Genomic DNA, 18,490 nt, shown 5'->3' on the forward strand with positions numbered 1-18,490 from the left:
TTGCATAAATATTTATTTTGCAGAAAGTTATTGATGAAGATTTTTAAAAAATTGTTAAAAAAAAAACATAAGGAATATAAAGAAGCAAGATATAATTGAAATGTTTACATATGTATAATGTTAATAAATTGAATTAAAATATTATACGATTTTAAATGAAGAGAATTTTCCCCCTATTAGCGCCATCTGTTGTTTAGATCTTGTATAATAATAAACAATCTTAAATCGATCAATTAGTGGTAGTTGTCTTAACTATAATTATTAGTGCAGACAACCACCTTCAGTAAATTATCTGTATACTTGAACGAAAGCAAGAAAAGAATCAGGTTTTCTTTCAGTTAATATTCAAATTTTTGGTAGTAGATCCAGAAAAATATATGTATATCTTCTGGGTCCTTCTTAAATCAAAAGCTAGTCTTGCCATGTCAAACTGGCCGTCTGTCTGTTGATAGCACAATAAGGTCCGAACGGAAAGAGATAGAGGACTTGCGTGGACCCCATACAAGTGGACCCTCGAAATAAAAAAAGTTCCCTTCAGAAAATTACATTAAAACTCAAAACATGCTTAGATATACTAGATGGGATAGCCCTTTTAGATAGGACAACAGCACCTAGAGACGCAATCGGTGGACCGAAATACGAATCCATCAAATAAGCCGAGGACTTCTTCTTACTCACAGATAACACACTGTGGCAAATCTAGTATAATCAGAGTAAACCCTGACAAGGTATCACTTGCATCAACCCAGCACCCTTCACATTTATCCGACACACTTGTTGAGAAAAACATACGACACACACTTACCTTAGGTATACGGGTGCGTGAGGACCGCACACCCCTACATCTCGTATTATATACACTTGACACCAACTCATTTTCAACGTTTAGTTCCTCCTGTGAGGGGTCAATGTCAACGTGCTTAAAGTGAAAAACTGCCTTGACAGCCTTATTTCACGGTGGTATTTTTCAACCACTGGGTGGACTTGGGATGGTCCACCACTCGCCTCTGAATCCTTCAATGAAGAACTCAGGTGGCAATTCTTTGTACATGCCTTTGACGGTCCATGTACAAGCACCTTGCTCAAGTACTCGAGCTATCTAGTCCGGAACCCCAACATCCGGAACAGCCGGATGGTGACCAACCGTTTGATGTCATGAAAGATTGTATTATTTAATATGCAATCCATATCATATAATGACCTATTCCAGTCCGCGCAACCACACTATTGAAATGGCTCTGTTGAGTCAGCAACAGCACCTAGGGACAAATTGGTAGACCGAATCACGGAATCCATAATAACTTGACAAGACTTATTTCAGTTTCTATTAGGACCTACAGCTGATTAGAATGAACTCTAAACACACCCAACCATAAAAGAAAATTTCCGATAAAAATTCCGGTAAAAGATTAAACATCCAGCACCACCATCCACCACCGTTCAAAAACCATCAATTATACTTAAGTATGTAGAAAAACTCCAAACCATCATCATCCGTTCTCAATAACTCTTCAACCTTCTCAACTTCGTACATCTTTACAACACTTCCATCTCTTCCGACACAACCGTCTACGCCGGTCAACCATCTCTTCCATCAGATACATCATATCCAACAGTAAACATAAATTTTAATGATCAATATTTGCATTATCAGCTCATTCCCAATATTTTATACCACAGTCTACCCTGTGGTTTGTACCGCTATACCGACGATAAGCGAAACTCATCATGATAAGATATTACTTCACCGTGAATCAAGTCAAATCAACTGTCCCTTTCCGCGAAGGGTATAAACCACAGCCACTACTTGAATCCCGAAGAAACCTCAAATAACTCGTAGTACCCAAGTATCTGGTGACCTGGTTCGACCCCATGTCAAATCATTATACATTTGATCATCACCAGTTTATAGTCCCAACAGACTAGAGGTATTGGTATCATCTCTTTTCCCCGGGATATTGCAATAACACCTAGATGAAGATTTCACCAAGGTAACATGCCCCCGGGGATCCTCTGTGGGGTATCTGTTGTCTCCCCAACAGCACCGAATTTATCCCGGATTATAGATTTTACTGAATTTGGGTTTAAACCACAGCTACCACGTGCACACCGAAGGGACCTCTCCAATAACGGGACAAGACAATGTCAGAAACTCTGCCCTGTGGCCTAGCAGTTCTCGTGGTACTAGATTATAAGGCTCCCTGGTTCGACCCTAGGTCAAATCATTCCAACGAAAGGCCCAGGATACATTTGACTCCACCGGCAGACTAGAGGTATTGGTAGCACATCTTTTCCCCCAGATTGTAATAACACCAAGATTATGGAAGATCATCAAGGTAACATGCCCCGGGGGGAAGTGTAAATTTAAAATGTGAGAGTGGAAAGAACTGCTGGTCTTTTGAGGCCAAGAACGAGTCAATCTATTTTAAAAGCCATATTCTGAAACAAATAGTAGTCGGACTATAAGTCGGGTGAGGCAAAACTTCCCAACCACTTTTTCGTGGCCTGGCCTGCTATATTTAGGGCATTTTTTTGATGTCAACAGTTCATATAAGATGAAATACTTTGGTCCCGCCGTGATTTACATACGATATCTTACGCCTCGGATTGTGTTAGTGAATTTATTCTTAAACACGTGTAATGTTTCGATACAAAAATTATTTTCTTTTGTAGTTTTCGATCAGCATTTCGGATGTACAGAATCGGCCTTCAAGGTCTCTCAGGTTCAATTCGTATGGTACAGAATTTGAATGGATGCATGGATTACTCATGAATGGATACATGGGACACACATTCTCCGTGGCAGCCCCACTCATAGGTTTAAATTTTGATTTGTAAATAAGCACTAACGCCTTTTAATTGGAGCGAAAATTAACCGAAATTGCAAATTCTATAAATTTCCAAAAATACAGTTTTAAAGTATTCAACACATCTGTACATCAAGTAGAGTGCAGTAGAAAGGTATTTCTACTTGCTAATTTATATAATATTTCCACTATTAAATTCTACTAAAATAGTCAATAAAATGAACTTTCAAAATAATCGCTTTACGAAAATAGAAAATCCAAATTAAATGGGTTAGAGAGACACTTCATAAAATAGAGACACTTTAACAAATAGCGTTAAAATGCATTTCGGAAAAGCTAAATAAGGTTTCTATTTTGTTGCCAGAATTTTATTTGTCACGTACTTTCAACTCCCATTTTTAGTCATAAAATAAAGAAAAAAAGAAGTTTTTTATAAATTTAAGTATAAATTTTAATTCTTATATTATTTTTTGCTGTTTTTCAGTTGATAGAATCTAAAATGTATGTAAAAACAAAAAAAAAAATTCATGGCTGGTTTATTAATATTATTCTTCTCGATGCAATGTGAATATTAATTGTATTCATGACCGCCACCTCCAACTACCACAAACACACAACAACCAACGACTTCGACAATGCAAAAAGACACAAGTGCTTTTTGGACAGAGCAGTCGACGCCATGGAGACAGTTCACGTCTTACGCTGTTAATGGCGATATTAAATGTAAGTACGAGTGTTTTTATAATTATTAGAAATATATACTTACTAACTAATAAAATGGTTGAATAGTTGAATAGTTCTTTTGATGAGACAAAAACAAACCTAAGTAGAAATAAATTTTGGTAAAAATATTAGAAAGTGAGATTTTGTTTTCGGCTCTTTTGTTAAATGGTCATGTGAGGTGGATTTATGGTTTGAAAGTATTTTTGGAAATCGGGGGAAATTTGACTTTCATTTTCGTATGACTAAGAATTAATTAAAGATTGTTGGTTATTGAAAATTTGTTGGAAATTTAATTGGTATTTGTTTTATTTTTTAGTTTTTCGAGTTTATATCGAATATCGCTTATTGAATTATCAAAATAATTGCAGATGATTACAATCTTGTTAGAATATAATCTAATTAATTCTTAGATCCAAGATGTTGATATATTCAAAACTTGAAAATAAATGTTATTTTCTACACGTCTCACTTCTCCCACACATTCATTGAGAAAAACAGCCGGCATACTCACTGTAGGTATACGGCTGAGTGAGGCCGGTATAACCCTACATCCATCCCGTATCATATAAATACTTGACACCATCTCACTACCAACGCTCAGTCTCGGCAATATCAACGAACATATCCCGAAATATGATCTCCCCGTATATTAACTTTTAACTAATATTCTCCGGCACAAAACAAAGTCCGAAACTATGCCCTGTGGTCTACCGGTTCCTCTGGTATCAGATTATAAGCCTCCCTAGTTCGATCCCAGGTCAAATCATTCCAAGGAAATGCCGAAGATACTTTTGACACCGCTAATTTATACTTGAAGAATTGGTAGCACCTCCTTTCGCCCCGATTGGAAGTTATTCCAAGGGAAGATCATAAAGGTAACATGCCCCGGGAGTTTCTCTGTGAGGTATATTTTGTCTCGCCACCGAACTTATTCCGAAATATAGATTTCACTGTGTATTAGTCTCTTATCCAACATTCACTTCCCCCGAATTCTAATTTAAACCACAGCCACCACGAGCAACCCGAAGGAACATCTCCAATAACCGAGCAAGACAAAGTCCGTAACTCTGCCCTGTGAGCTACCAGTTTCCGTAGTATCAGCTTATTTGGATATCTGATTCGATACAAGATCATATCGTTTCAAAGAATGGCCGAGGATACATTAGAGAGACTAGAGATACTTTTCCCCCGGATTGTAATAATACAAGGTAACATGCACCGGTGGGATTGCAACTACAATATAAGTTCATTCACACGACAATTGGATCTTTGCTCTAGAAAGGCGCGATATTATCAGCTCAGCGACAGCTGTATCAACCGAAAGTTTTTTGCCTTAGAAAGATACATTCGAACTGTTACAATAACAACAATGTAAGTTCAACTAGCACTAGACCTCTTTATTTTTGTTGAAAGTCCTCTTTATTTTTGTTGAAAGTCCAAGGAGATGAGAAATATTAACCCGGTGTAGATAGAGACAGAAAAAAAGTACGATTCTAAGAGACTTAGTCGTGCTGAATCCGAATTTAAGGTGATGGAGATGACATCTGGGATTTGCGATATCGTGTCCATAAAATGTTGTATGCCATCTGAAAGTCCATTCTGTCATCTTTAAAATAAAAGCTTATCATACTCTCTTCTTTGAGTTATCTTCACTCGGACTCGCTGAGAAAGTCAATCTTATAAAGAAACAATTTTTAAGTTATGGGCCACAAACTTCATACGATAATTATCATTGGGAGTAATGATATTTTATAACCTCGGATGAGAAGTCTTTCCAATATAAGAAAGTCTAATAAATGATTTTCTTATAAGGCGAATAAAAGTCGTAGAATAAACTATTCCCTTTTTCAGAATGCAATGACTTATTGACTAAGGCTTCCTATACAATATAACCCGACGAGATGAATGTCAGCTGCCTAACAGTAACTTGCTCCGGCTCGCATAATGCCCGACATATATTCGACTCAATCAACTACCACTTGTTTCTTCCGTTGCGTCAAATGTTATCCACTATATATTATTAATAATAGCTATAGTCTTAGCTAACTGCGACTTAGTCCCTTAGGTAAGCTTAGAGATACAAATTTGCGATGACTGTAATTCGCTAAGATAAATTCTTCTTTTCTCCGTCGGCTACCAACTACGGCTACAGTTATACAAAGATCCTATCTTATTTCCAGGGTGCTACGAGTACCTCTAGTCTGCCGGGACAATAAACTGGTGGTGTCGAATATATCCTCGTGCTTTCCTTGAAATTATTTGACATAGGGTCGAACCATCGAGCTATATAGTTCGCAGGGCAGAGTTTCGGACTTTGTGTTGTCCCGGTTATTAGAGAGGACTCTTTCGGGTGCACAAGTTGGCTGTGGTTTAAAGCCAAAATCGTGGGAAGAGAATGTTGGTTGAAATACTAATACACAGCGAAATCTATATTTCGGGATAAGATTAGAGCTGTTGCCGAAACCGACATAGGAATGAGTGTGAGACTAATGCTGAAAATTGGTTGCTATTAAAGAAATAAAATGCAGAATGAATCACGGGTGGATCTAGCCCTACCCATATCCTGGTATGTATGTGTCGGGTGTTTTCTCTTAAATGTGTTGGATAAATGAGAAATGTGCTAGGTTGAACAGTGATGGATATATGGTATATTGTTCCGATGACACCATATAATTCCCTTCTTTGTCCAGGTATGTTCCGGCTCGGCTCTGTGAGTAAGAACTTGTCTTTGTCTTATTTGATGGATTCGTATTTCGGTCTCCCGATTACATTTCTGGTTGCCGTTGCCGAATCAACAGAGGTTGTAAAGTGATCTTTTTGTATCTCGGAAGTTCCCAAATGGAGCTGCAATGGTCAGAAATTAGATAGTTCGAGTGCTTGTTATGAACCGGCCTGAAAATTTTCACCTGTTTGTTCTTTTCAAGGTATTAACAGACTTATGGTCATGTCTAATTATTTTTTGTTATCGAGTACTAGAAGGGTACTTCGAATCTTGTGTTGTTATATAGATATCCATTTGTACATTTTAGAAAAATGGGATCAGCTTGGATTCCCAGTAATGTTCTCCATGATCACAGAAACCCAAAGTCCTTCTGTTATGAAAATCTTTTTTTTAATGACCCATTTAAATGTAAAATCATAACACATTTTATTATTTCCTTAAATGTATAATTTTTATTTTTTTTACATAGTTTTAAGACTCTACTACAATTAACAAAACAATACAACAAAAATATGTCAAGTGATTTAAAAGTTAAATGTTATATGTTAATAATTCGATTTCTTGGCTCAGTCTCTATTTCTAAATGTTAGAAATATAAATGAAATCTTCATTTACTTTTGTGTATGTGTGTGTGTGAGTGTATTATCACTTAAGCACGGACATCTTTGTAGTGAGGATCTTCCTTATCTTGATCCAACTTGATGGAGTATTTGCCAATCAATGAACCTTCAACATCAGCTTGACCTTCAGGATTGTATTGGGGACCATCACCGATTTCTTGGGTATCTTCCTTGACTACACGGTAACCATTTTCATCGGCTTCATAGTAGACAGTACGCATAACGAAACCATCACTGTAAGAGTACATGCCGCTGACCTTGGTGCCATCACGGGTTTCTTCGCGAGCGATCATGTTATCGTTGATCTTATCTTCGACATGAGAGTTGAAGGAGTATTGGGCAGATTCGTTTTGAATACGTTCCAATTCGGCTCTTTCTTCGGCTTCCTCTTGGGTCTACAAGGAGAAAAAGAGAAGAATAAAAAATTTATTAAACAATGTTTAATTTTCTTTTCTAAGTTATGGGTTTAAAGAGAAATTGCATTTTTTGTTTTATTTTTTCCTTTTCTAGTATGCAGCTTGTTGTTTTAGAATTCTAGCTAATTTTAATTATGATTGATTTATGACGTTTTTCTTTTTTCTTCTTTTTTGCCCTGCAGCCAGAGTTTGCCGACCACAATGATGTTGATTGACATTTACGCGCTTAATTGCACAATATTGAATGATTGACAGCTATTACTAACGTATACCACACCTAAGCAAACCTGTTGACTTTTTGCGTATTCACTATTAGTAAAATGATGATAGTTTCTAATTTATGATGAACGTTTTTCATATTACAACAATTTTTTCATCATTTAAATGTTTAATTAAAGAAAAAAATTAATTTCAAATATCTTATGAAATCTTTTGAATATTGCTACTCATTTTTCTTTTGTTCTAATTTATCTTTTAAATCTAATTACTGGTTTATTTGATGCTCTTTTTTATATTCTGTCTGCGTATTTATTCTTTTTTTAACAACTTTATTGCCAACTTGTTTCTGTAATTAATTCGATTTTTTTTATTAATTACTACTATTTTGTTTTCGAAATGATTAAATTACACACCACAAAATTTCCAAATTCAAAAAATTTTCCAACACCCACAATTGCTATAGAGAATATAGAATAAAGTAAGTGTGAATAGAGTTCTTCAAAAAGAGAGAAATTTAGAGAATAGATCATTGTTTTGAAAATGTTTCTTCAAATGTCAATCAATGTAGTTTTGAAATCTTTCTCTAAGAGCTCAGATGATATTAATTATTTATGTGTGACGATCAGCTTTTTATATTGTTTAGAGAGAACTTGAGAGAGAGAGAGGGAGAGAGAGACAGAGTTATCTTGAATCTTAAGATGGCGTCGATCTTTCTAGAATCGGATCGGAAACATATATCTTTTGAATTTAAGTTAATATCTTCAAAATAATAACGATTATGATAGATCCTCAGCGAAACGAACATAAATCGATAAGTGAGTGGGTATCGATCTTGAGAGAATGAGTTATTTCTGAGTGCCGATCAGTTTACTTTTAACTATAATGGATTATTGTGTAATCCAAACCTTCCTAGTTGAAATATTGTATCGATCATTCCCTTATGTTTTAATATTTTGATCAGAAAATATCACATTTACTTCAAAATGAATTTGAAAACATGAAAGTTATAGTGATCGTGTAAATTTGCAAATTAAAAAGTTTCGAATTCGATCATAAATTTTAACGAGTGATCGTGTTGTTCAAACTTTTCAAGTTTATTATTGAAATAAAATGATCATTAAAGATCCTCAATAATTTTCATGAACTTTAATAATCACCATTCTTTGATCATCTTCAGATCTACTGTAAGAAATCGATCACTTTAAGATTGATCTGGATTTTCTTGGAAATGTAATATACTTAGATTGTTCTCACTTTAATTTATGAAAAACTGATCGTGTAGTTTAATCATTTCAAGCTGAAACGATCACAGATCTTCAGATCTCCTGTGAGATATCATTTGTCTAAAATTAATATTGGTTATTGGTGACATCTCTTTAACTTAAAAAGAATATTAGTGAGTGATCGTGTAGTTGAAAATTTACGAGTTGAATTGCAATCACGATCACTTGAAGATTGATCTGGATTTTCTTGGAAATGTAAAATACTTAGATTGTTCTCACTTTAATTTATGAAAAACTGATCGTGTAGTTTAATCATTGTAAGCTGAAACGATCACAGAACTTCAGATCTTCTGTAAGATATCATTTGTCTAAAATTAATATTGGTTATTGGTGAGTGAGTGATCGTTTAGCTGAAAATTTGCGAGTTGAATTGCAGTCACGATCACTTGAAGATTGATGTAAAATCCTGATCTCACTTTAATTTTTTGGAAAACAATAGCAAGTGATCATGTAGTTTAAACATTGGAATCACAAAGCGAATTCCAAACAAAAGATTCAGCATAGAATTTAACATCACTTTCAGCAACACCCTGTTTTATTAACTTTAAAAGCTAATACTATTAAATTAACAATGTGTGTGGTTGTGGTTTTTAAGCACTGAAGAGTTTAGTTGTAAACTGGGATGTTGCTGCAGACGATGCTGTTGTAAATGATGATGATGATGTTGATGTTGACGAACGTAGTAGTGGTGATTGGTTATTTTTGGTTGTTAACCTTCAAGTTAACAACTTGTATGTATATAACGATTGGGTAATACCCAGCAATAATAATAAAAAATAGTAATAATAATAATTTCGTTATTGATATCAATCACAATTAATTTGATATTTAGTTATTGCCACTTAAACGAACATTGTTACCAATTTTAGCAGAAGGTGTCATATTTAATAAATTTTTAAATTTAAACAAATTTGTTAACAATTTTTTTGGGGTTATTTTTTTCTCAACCACAATCTAGCAAACAGCAAAAAAAACACCCTAAAGGGAATTTTGTTTAGAGCGTGTTTGAAATTTAAAAGTTTACATTATTTTTACAGTTTTTTAAACGCTTTTTTTCGTAGTCGTGAGAACTTTTTTCTTATTTATTTCTAATAAAAAAACACTTCACTTTATAAATAATTCTTAACAGGAATTTTTCGTTTTAGTTCTAAAAATTCTATTTAAACCAAGTTCTTGTTAAATTAAAAAAAAAAAGAAAAAACTTCATTAAATATTTCACTCACAATTGGCAAAGCAATGGCGGCAGCCAAAACGCAAGAAATTAACACAAATTTGAACATTTTGTTTTGTTATTTTTTTTTCAGTAGACTATTGAACTATGAATGGTTGTTGGCTAGTGATGTGCACGTTTCAAGTGTACTCTGGACTATGTTTTTTAAACGTGCAAATATTCTTCTTATATACGATACGCACTTCAGCCACTCGCTCAACTAACCGAAAAAAACCAAACAGCAACAACAACTACAAAACTTGGCTGCAATGCTTACAAAACAAAACCATGCTGCTCCTAAAGCCGGCTTAATGTAGGCAGCGCATAATATTTACTGGGAACAGCAGCAGTTTTTGAGCAGCGACTTTAATCATAGCTCATAATAGTTGTTAGTTTATTTATTTCTTTTTTTTTTAGTTTTTGCATTTCAAAGTGAGAAATGTCAGCGGTTAACCCATCTTTGTCATGGTAGTGTAAATCATTCCTACACACACACACACACATACACTCTTCTCCCATATTAACTTCTAAAGCAACAGTTAATTGAATATGCATGTATTTTAGTTGCTACTTTTTTTTTGTTTTTGTTAACTAACCGCGTTGCGTTTAAGCCATATTTAGACGCATTTACTTGAGGGTTTTAAGACACGTAGTAGTGTGCTCGTGTCTTTTCTCATTCAATTCAATGTTTTTTTTTCCGACTTGTCATTCTGGTTTTTTCTTTCTAGTCATTCATTTTTTGTTATTTGGGTGAAGATGGTTTTATGAAAAAAAAAATCCAAAAAAAAATATTGTTTATTTTGCTGTTTCCATAAAAAAAGGGAATTGGTTTTGAGTGCTTCTTTTAATATTATTTTTGAAAGGTGCATTTCAATAGTGCTTAATTTTTTTTTTAAATTTCAATGAAAGTCTGCAATTTTGTTTATGAAAGAAATAGGGCGCTTCCGTTTTGGTAAAAGAAAGAAGTTCTGAAAAATAAATTCTTTTAAGCTTAAGCATATCCGCAAACTTTTAATTTATTACAAATAATGTTTTGGGACAACTGACTTCCTTAAATTTAAATCATAGTTTATGCTTAATAAAAATGCTTATACTTCTAGACAAAATTAAATTTACAGTTAATTATAAACCATGGGTAATTATACCCTACACAACTATAGTTGTTGGCCGGCCATGCCCCATATAACTTTCTTAATTATACCCTACATCACTATTGTGGGGAGTGAATTATGCGTTTGTGCTGATGTTTGTAATACCCAAAAATATTGGTCCTACACCTTAAAGTATAATAATCGATTTAGCTATGTCCGTCCATCTTTTGACCCAAATACGAAGCCTATAAATGGTTAAAATCGATTCATTACTTCATCTAGCTCCTATGCAACCGCACCCCCCGAATAGCACTTTTGAGCTCATAAATATGTTAAATGTTATCTCTACAAAAGTCAAAACTTAATTTTATGTAAGTCCAAATTGTACTGCCAATTTTCGTAATGATCGGGATTTATTTGACCCTAGCACTTATATAAAGTTCTCTTCAGAAAATAACTTGAGCGCTAATATCACGATTAAATTCTACAAAAATAACTTTAATGTAGAGGTAATTCTGTCTACCAAAATTTATAAGAATAGGCCTTTATTTACCCTCTGTCCCCATATAACCCCTCTTTTAGAAAATCTCTTTTTTTTGTCAACAAATTGTTTAAATATTTCTGAATTTAGGTAAAAATCAAAATTAATGCTATATTATTAACAAAAATATTACACATTTTTCACATAATCACTGAAGTAGGGCATCATATGGTCAGATAATGACGACTATACATTCTTTATTGTAGCTTTTTTTAAGTTTATTAAAAACAATACGATAAAGCGTTTGTTGGACCTCTCTAGGAAGCCGGATATACATACAATCGTTAGTTAGTTAGTTAGTTAGTAGTTAGTAGTTAGTTAGTTAGTTAGTTAGTTAGTTAGTAGTAGTTAGTTAGTTAGTTAGTTAGTTAGTTAGTTAGTTAGTTAGTTAGTTAGTTAGTAGTAGGTAGTTAGTTAGTGTTAGTTGTAGTTAGTTAGTAGTTAGTTAGTTAGTTAGTTAGTTAGTTAGTTAGTTAGTTAGTAGTTAGTTAGTAGTTAGTTAGAGTTAGTTAGTTAGTTAGTTAGTAGTTAGTAGTTAGTTAGTTAGTTCGTTAGTTAGTTAGTTAGTTAGTTAGTTAGTTAGTTAGTTAGTTAGTTAGTTAGTAGTTAGTTAGTTAGTAGTAGTTAGTTAGTTAGTTAGTTAGTTAGTTAGTTAGTTGTTAGTTAGTTAGTCGTTAGTTAGTTAGTTAGTTAGTGTAGTAGTTAGTAGTTAGTTAGTTAGTTAGTTAGTTAGTTAGTTAGTTAGTTAGTTAGTTAGTTAGTTAGTTAGTTAGTTAGTAGTTAGTTAGTAGTTAGTTAGTAGTTAGTTAGTTAGTTAGTTAGTTAGTTAGTTAGTTAGTAGTTAGTTAGTTTAGTTAGTGTTAGTTAGTTAGTTAGTTAGTTAGTTAGTTAGTAGTTAGTTAGTTAGTTAGTAGTTAGTTAGGTAGTTAGTTGTTAGTTAGTTAGTTAGTTAGTTAGTAGTTAGTTAGTAAGTTAGTTAGTTTAGTTAGTAGTAGTAGTTAGTGAGTTAGTTAGTAGTTAGTTAGTTAGTTAGTTAGGTTAGTTAGTAGTTAGTTAGTTAGTTAGTTAGTTAGTAGTTAGTTAGTTAGTAGTAGTAGTAGTTAGTTAGTAGTAGTTAGTTAGTTAGTTAGTTAGTTAGTTAGTAGTTAGTTAGTTAGTTAGTTAGTTAGTTAGTTAGTTAGTTAGTAGTTAGTTAGTAGTAGTTAGTTAGTAGTAGTAGTTAGTAGTTAGTTAGTTAGTTAGTAGTTAGTTAGTTAGTAGTGTTAGTTAGTTAGTTAGTGTAGTTAGTTAGTTAGTTAGTTAGTTAGTTAGTTAGTTAGTTAGTTAGTAGTTAGTAGTTAGTTAGTTAGTTAGTTAGTTAGTTAGTTAGTAGTAGTTAGTTAGTTAGGTTAGTTAGTTAGTTAGTAGTTAGTTAGTTAGTTAGTTAGTTAGTTAGTTAGTTAGTTAGTTAGTTAGTTAGTTAGTTAGTTAGTTAGTTAGTTAGTTAGTTAGTTAGGTAGTTAGTTAGTAGTTAGTAGTTAGTAGTTAGTTAGTAGTTAGTTAGTTAGTTAGTTAGTTAGTTAGTAGTTAGTTAGTTAGTTAGTTAGTTAGTTAGTAGTTAGTTAGTTTAGTAGTTAGTTAGTTAGTAGTTAGTTAGTTAGTTAGTTAGTAGTTAGTTAGTTAGTTAGTTAGTAGTTAGTTAGTAGTTAGTTAGTTAGTAGTTAGTTAGTTAGTTAGTAGTTAGTTAGTTAGTAGGTTAGTTAGTTAGTTAGTTAGTTAGAGTTAGTTAGTTAGTTAGTTAGTTAGTTAGTAGTTAGTTAGTAGTTAGAGTTAGTTAGTTAGTTAGTTAGTTAGTTAGTTAGTTAGTTAGTTAGTTAGTAGTTAGTTAGTTAGTTAGTTAGTTAGTTAGTTAGTTAGTTAGTTAGATTAGTTAGTTAGTTAGTTAGTTTAGTTAGTTAGTTAGTAGTTAGTTTAGTTAGTTAGTTAGTTAGTTAGTTAGTTCGTTAGTAGTAGTTAGTTAGTTAGTTAGTTAGTTAGTTAGTTAGTTAGTAGTTAGTTAGTTAGTTAGTTAATTCAAATTTATGTGACCATTTTAAGAAACAGTGGACTAACAATGACTCTTAACTTTAAGTGAAGTAGGTTAGCAAAAGAGGGCGTGGCACCTTCCATTTAAACCCAACTTCTAAAATTTGACTATCTGGGAACCTATGCCACCTAGAGTGGTATTAATATTCTACTACAACATAGTAGCAAATACAAGAGTAGTAGGTCTAGCAGTAATGGCAGTGGTTCTCTCCATAAAAGTGAATAAAGACAGTTTTTTATTTAGGATTGGCAATAGACAGATTTTTTTGTTAAAAATAAGAATAAGATTATTTCGACTTTAATCTCAAATTTTTTTAATAAGAAATGGTAAAGTAGATTTATAGGATACATAAACTTTATAACAAAATCAATGTTTTTTGGTAAATAAATCACAAAATAAAACTTTATTATGTTCAAAAGAGTGTGACGCATTTTTCATTTCCTTCAACAAATCTAACCCTAACAAAACCAAGTAATTAATTTATTTATTTTTTATCTTAAACCACTACAAACAAATCATAGATTTTTGCACAACATTTTACACATTCTGCCATTAATGAGCTTTTAATGTGAGATTTAAAAAATGCTGAAACATTTGTTTTCAAAACTCAGCATACAAATATTTATTAGAAACATTTTGTTTTATTTCTTTTGTTTTTGGTTAAATGATTTATTTTTTCAACGTATTTAATAATTTAAACTAATTTTACAAAATTAAGAAAAAAAACTAAAACTAATTTACATAAATAAGTAAATTATGTAGGCCATACATTAATTTCAAAACAATAACACTCTGGCTGAAATAAACAAAAGAATTTTTAATAAAATATTTAAAAAGTGTTAATACTGCAATAATAATATTTTTTAGAGGTTATTTATTTTTTTGTAATTATTATTCATAATATTTTGTTGGCAAATTTAAGCCTAAATATTTTTCAATATAAAACAGTGATTTGTATTCCATTCAACATGGGATTTACTTTTATTTTTAAATGATTCATTTAACATTATAATTGTAGTTTGCAAATATATTGGCTCTGCTTTAAAATAAGATGACAGAATACATCTAATGAAACTTTAAAGAATTACGTAAATATCTGGTTATATTTTATATATCTTTGTGCTTAGAATACTCAGAATTTTGAAAATTTGTCAAAATGCCAATGTTTTTATACAGTATTTTTTAATTTTAAGCAAATAATTTCTAAATATGTATGAGATCATAAAAAAGTATGCACTTAAGAATTTAAGAACTTTAACAAAACGTGTCTGCTATAAATGTTTAATTTAATAGTGTTGAGGAGTCTTTAGAATAAATTTAGAAAAAAAGAATTTTAAATGAATTATATAATAAAGTAAAATATTTAAATTTGTATTTAGAAGGATTTGTGTTATAATAGCAATAAATAAATTTTATAATACTGTTCATAGACCCACAAAAGTGTATATATTCCGGGTCCTTATTAAATTCTAAGACGATCTAGCCATGTCTGTCCTTCCGTCTGTGTGTCTGTCTATTGAAAGCACGATAGAGTCCGAACGGAATGAGATGGAGGGTTGAAATTTATCACAAATATTCTCTATAAATAAGGTTTGTTTGGTATTGAAAATGGGCGATATAGGTCCACATTTTCGGATAGCCCCCATACAAGTGGACACCCTAAAAACAGCTTTAACGGGCATATCTGTTTTAAAAATTCGGCTATAATGATGAAATTCGACATAAATAAATTTTATATGGTCCAAAATCTTCCTACTAAATTTTATGTGAATCGGTCCATAATTGACCCTACCGCCCATAAAAGGTCCCCTTCAGAAAATGACTATAACGCTCATTACAGGCGAAAAAGGCGATGAAAGTCGAAATCTCTCTACTAAATTTTATGTGGATCGATCCATAATTGACCCTACCGCCCATATAAGGTCCCCTTCAGAAAATGACTTTAACGCTAATTACTGTCTTAAAAATACGAGTATAGCGATGAAATTTGACACAAATAAATTCAATCCGAGCCAAAATCCTTTTATCAAATTTTATGTGGATCGGTCCATAGTTGACCATTCCCCTTCAAAAAATAACTTTGTCGCTCATTACTGACTTAAAAATACGAGTATAGCGATGAAAATCGACACACAAAAGTTTTACGCGAGCCAAATTCTAACTGTCAAATTGTATGTGGATCGGTCCATTATTGACCCTACCCCCCATATAAGGTCCCCATAAAAAAATTAAACGACTTTAAAGCTCATAACTGGCTTAAAAATACGAGTATAGAAATGAAATTTGACATAAGTAAGTCTCTTACGAGCCAATACCTCTTTACCAAATTTTATGTGGATCGGTCCATAATTGAACCTACCGCCCATATAAGGTCCCCTTCAGAAAATGACTTTATCGCTTATTACTGACTTAAAAATACGTATATAACAATGAAATTCGACACACATAAGTGTCATGCGACTCAAAATCTCTCTACCATATTTTATATGGATCGGTCTATAACTGACCTAAGCCCTCAAATAAGGTCCCATTCAGAAAATGACTTTAACGTTCATTACTGGCTTAAAAATACGTTGGTGTGTCATAATGTCCATGGACGTTATGACGCACCAAAAAGTGGCATAGTGTTCGCGGACGTTATGACAAGTATCGTAATGTCCATGGACATTGTAACACTTTAAAAACAGAAATGTATTGGAAATTTTTTTTAGAATTTAGGAAAGGGACGCTATTTTCCCGAAAATAATTGCTCCTAAATTTGACGTATGTTGCGTTTTGGATTCCTTTGAGAAAGTGTACTGGATAGCCGTCCTTCTGCCGGGCGCAGTGGTTTTAAACTCTGAGGTATTTCGAATACCAACTTCGCTAAATAAGGGTTTTTTAAATGGACTCTTTTAAATCCATGGACTTTATGTCATTATGCTCATAGACATTGTGACACTTTTGAAATTGTCATAACGTCCATGGACACTATGACTCAATTTAGTGTGTCACAACGTCCATGGTCACTGGGCATTATGACACGCCACCAAAAATACAAGTATAGCAATGAAATTTTACATAAGTAAGTCTCTTACGAGCCAATATCTCGTAAAATACGTTATATAAGACAGGGTCAATTATGGACCGATCCTTAGTATAGAAATTTTGATTCCTATTGAACCTGTTCATGTCGAATTTCAAAACTATTCTGGTATTTTCCTCTTCCTTTAAAAGGACAAGGGTTAAATTTGCACCAGTCTTCATGAAAGTTGGTAGGGAGACTGGGTTCTTAGAGGACTTGTTTATGACCAATTACATTACACATTCTTAAAGGATCAGGACCGAAATCAAATCAATACCAAATCATCAGTAGAGAGTATATGTAGCACCTTCCTATCTTGATTTTAACAGAATGGCAGACAGATGGACATGCTAGACTTTTTAATATCCTATAATATAATAAGGACCGAGAATTATAGAAAAGTATACTGTATTTTCATGTAGTAAAAATTGTAAGAAAACATCGGTCTAAATCTTAAAATACAAACACTCATGTTGCAACATGTAGCAGCTGCAGAATATAAACATCATTCACACTTGTTTTAACTACTAAGAAGTTCCGGAAAACAGTTGCATTTGCTATTTAGGGTCATAAATGTTTATATAATTAATATATTGAAGTGCCGTAGAAAGGAAATCATAAAATTTAATATGGATTACTGATAATGAGCGTCCAAATTAAATAGAATTGAATAAAACATTTATTGCAGGGTCATATTCCCACACGTGTAAATATTGAAGGCTCAGGAAGCCCTTTAAAAAATAAACATCATCACCATGCAACAAAAGAAGTCGAAGTTAAACAACCTACCTCAATATTTTAAATTTCATGCTCTCTTCTTACAATTTTTCTTCATTCAATTTTATTCGATTTTTTTTTTTCTTTTCTAATATCCAAACCTTTTTTTTCGTCGCAGTCACCGGTATTGTGTAATTTTGCGCAAGGTCAACTACATTTCAAAAGAAAAAAAAAAAAATAAATAAAACTACATCTTCATACATTGCACTCGTTTCTTTACATAAAGTCAAAAATCACAAATCAGTTGCTTATTGATAATGAAAGTAATTTTAAAATTGGGTTAAAATATGTTTGTTACAAATGATTAACATTTATTTCTTGACTGTAGCAAATACTCCTCTCTAAAAAAATGGTTTACAATGAGTCGGCAGCTTTTTGTGACATAAATACTGTACAATAAAATCAAACTAGTTTTCTGTTGTAAATCATACAATAGAATGCCAACAATAATAACAACAATAAAAATAAATTAATAAATATTTCGTCCTGTCAAGTGCGTTTTAAATTATGAACTTCCTGCATTTCCAGTTTCAATGTGAATGTTTCAATTAAAATAATTTTGTTGCTGGAATTTTTTTTTTTTTTTGTGTATTTTTTGCGTTTAAATGTTTACAGGTCATTTTTAAGATAAAAGCGGGTTTTTATTACAGTGGCTAATCGTTAATGATGATCTTGATAGATTGTTGTATTTAGTTGCTGCTGCTAATCTTTATTGAAAGATAATTTTAGAAAATTTGTTTTGTTCTCTAAAAATTAAAAAGGATGGAATATACTTCCGGCTTTGTCATTCCGGCTGTATGACAGCGAAAAATGGATCGTAGAACCACGAAAGTACACAACAACGCCTTCAAATATTTATTAGATAGATAGATAGATAGATAGATAGATAGATAGATAGATAGATAGATAGATAGATAGATAGTTAGTTAGTTAGTTAGTTAGTTAGTTAGTT

At 32.4% G+C, this 18,490-nt stretch overlaps 1 protein-coding gene across 1 annotated transcript; it reads right to left on the minus strand.

Moving 5' to 3' along the window:
• Positions 1-6,661: 6,661 nt before the first annotated feature.
• On the minus strand, positions 6,662-10,160 carry LOC119608957. Its single transcript, XM_037963592.1, has 2 exons — positions 10,014-10,160; positions 6,662-7,267 (listed from the first exon to the last, which is right to left on the minus strand). The coding sequence occupies exons 1-2, from the start codon at positions 10,068-10,070 to the stop codon at positions 6,902-6,904; spliced, it is 423 nt and encodes a 140-aa protein (XP_037819520.1). The 5' UTR covers positions 10,071-10,160; the 3' UTR covers positions 6,662-6,901.
• Between the last annotated feature and the right edge of the window lie 8,330 nt (positions 10,161-18,490).

This window comes from Lucilia sericata, unplaced genomic scaffold (genome assembly GCF_015586225.1).
Source record: "Lucilia sericata isolate MDLA Ls3-8-SP2 unplaced genomic scaffold, ASM1558622v1 Contig000902F_arrow, whole genome shotgun sequence".
NCBI lineage: Eukaryota > Metazoa > Arthropoda > Insecta > Diptera > Calliphoridae > Lucilia > Lucilia sericata.